Source organism: Amborella trichopoda, chromosome 1 (assembly GCF_054954075.1).
Source record: "Amborella trichopoda isolate Santa Cruz 75 chromosome 1, AtrichopodaSantaCruz75HAP2 v2.0, whole genome shotgun sequence".
Taxonomy (NCBI): Eukaryota; Viridiplantae; Streptophyta; class Magnoliopsida; order Amborellales; family Amborellaceae; genus Amborella; species Amborella trichopoda.
In genome coordinates, this window is record NC_142336.1 from 54,386,631 (window position 1) to 54,388,090 (window position 1,460).

At 49.5% G+C, this 1,460-nt stretch overlaps 1 protein-coding gene across 1 annotated transcript; it reads left to right on the forward strand.

Moving 5' to 3' along the window:
* The first annotated feature begins 240 nt into the window (after positions 1 to 240).
* Positions 241 to 1,253, forward strand: LOC18434762 (protein DMP6). Its single transcript, XM_006844825.4, has one exon. It carries the CDS (start codon positions 301 to 303, stop codon positions 940 to 942), a length of 642 nt encoding a protein of 213 aa, XP_006844888.4. The 5' UTR covers positions 241 to 300; the 3' UTR covers positions 943 to 1,253.
* Positions 1,254 to 1,460: the final 207 nt, after the last annotated feature.

Consider the following 1,460-nt stretch of genomic DNA (forward strand, 5'->3'; position numbering starts at 1 on the left):
ACCAACCTCTTTAACTCCCGTACTCAACAACAACAACCAACACAAACCCAAAGCAAACAAAAATCCAACAACCCAAAACCAAAGCAAACACAAAACATGGAGAAAGAGGAACCCCAAACTGAAACTGAAACCGATACCGAAACTGCAGTGCCGTGCAAGCGAAACGCCCCTGCTCCCTTCGTCCTCACTCTCTCTCTACCTCTCCCTTATAACCACACTCTCTCTCTAGCCCTCCCCTTCAATGCCCACCATCAACACCAGCCCCGAAACCCCCATTCGAACCTGGACCCCGATCAAACCATGGCCGAAATCACCGCCCACGACGAAGAAGCCCAACAGCAGCAGCGGCCCCTCCTCAAAGACAAACAAGTGTCTTCACCTGCACAGGGGGCTGCGCCTTCGAACCCGGTTCAGCGAGCCATCGACCAGACCTTCAAGAGCACGGCCCACTTGGCCAATCTTTTACCTACTGGCACGGTCCTGACCTTCCAGCTCTTGGCACCGGTGTTCACCGGCCCGGGCGAGTGCGACCAGAGTGCCCGTTTTCTGACCGCGGTGCTCGTAGTCGGCTGTGCATTGTCATGTTATGTGCTCTGTTTCACCGATAGCTTTCGAACAAGCAACGGGCGCATATGCTACGGCGTGGCCACAAAAAATGGATTATGGGTCATTGATGGAACTGTGAGTGAGGCATCTGATGGTGGCAAGGAGTACAAGCTGAGGTTTGTCGATTTTGTTCATGCCTTCGGTTCGGTACTGGTGTTCATGACGATTGCACTGTTGAATGAGGATATTGTAAGGTGCTTCTACCCGAGTCCCTCTAAGGAGATGGCGGAGATGTTGACGAGGGTGCCGGTGGGGATCGGAGTGCTGTGCAGCATGCTGTTTGTGGCTTTTCCCACCAAACGGCATGGGATCGGCTTCCCTCTCTCCTCCAACTAGAAGAGGCTCTCTCTCTCTCTCTCTCTCTCTTAGTTACGGGGTTTTCTCATCTTTCTCTCTCATCGTTTCCCTCTGATCATGGTTCTCTCTCTTTGATCGTGGAGTTTTCTCTCTCATTGTAGCGCAAAGCTCTTTTCCATGATGTGGGGATTCTCTCTCTTTCATGCGTTTTGGGAGGCCTTTCTCCCTCTCTCTCTCTCTCTCTTCATTAAGGCCCCTGAACGGTAGCAAGGTGGGGTTTATATGAATGGATATAGCCATGTTAGAAGGCACTTATTTCTTGGCCAAGTAACAGGAGAGGTTACGAAAAATATGCATTTCTCTTAATCGAGTGTAACTGTCAATTCTTTTTAGCCGTGTTTGGTAACTGAAACAACATGAGAACTGTTTTCTCTGTTACCATGTTTTCCTTGTTTGCGAATAGGGGATAACATGGAAATGCAAAGCCTCACGTTTCTCTATATTTCTATGCATTTCCCATGTTTTCCTCGTTTGGGAATAGGGGATTTTCCTTGTAT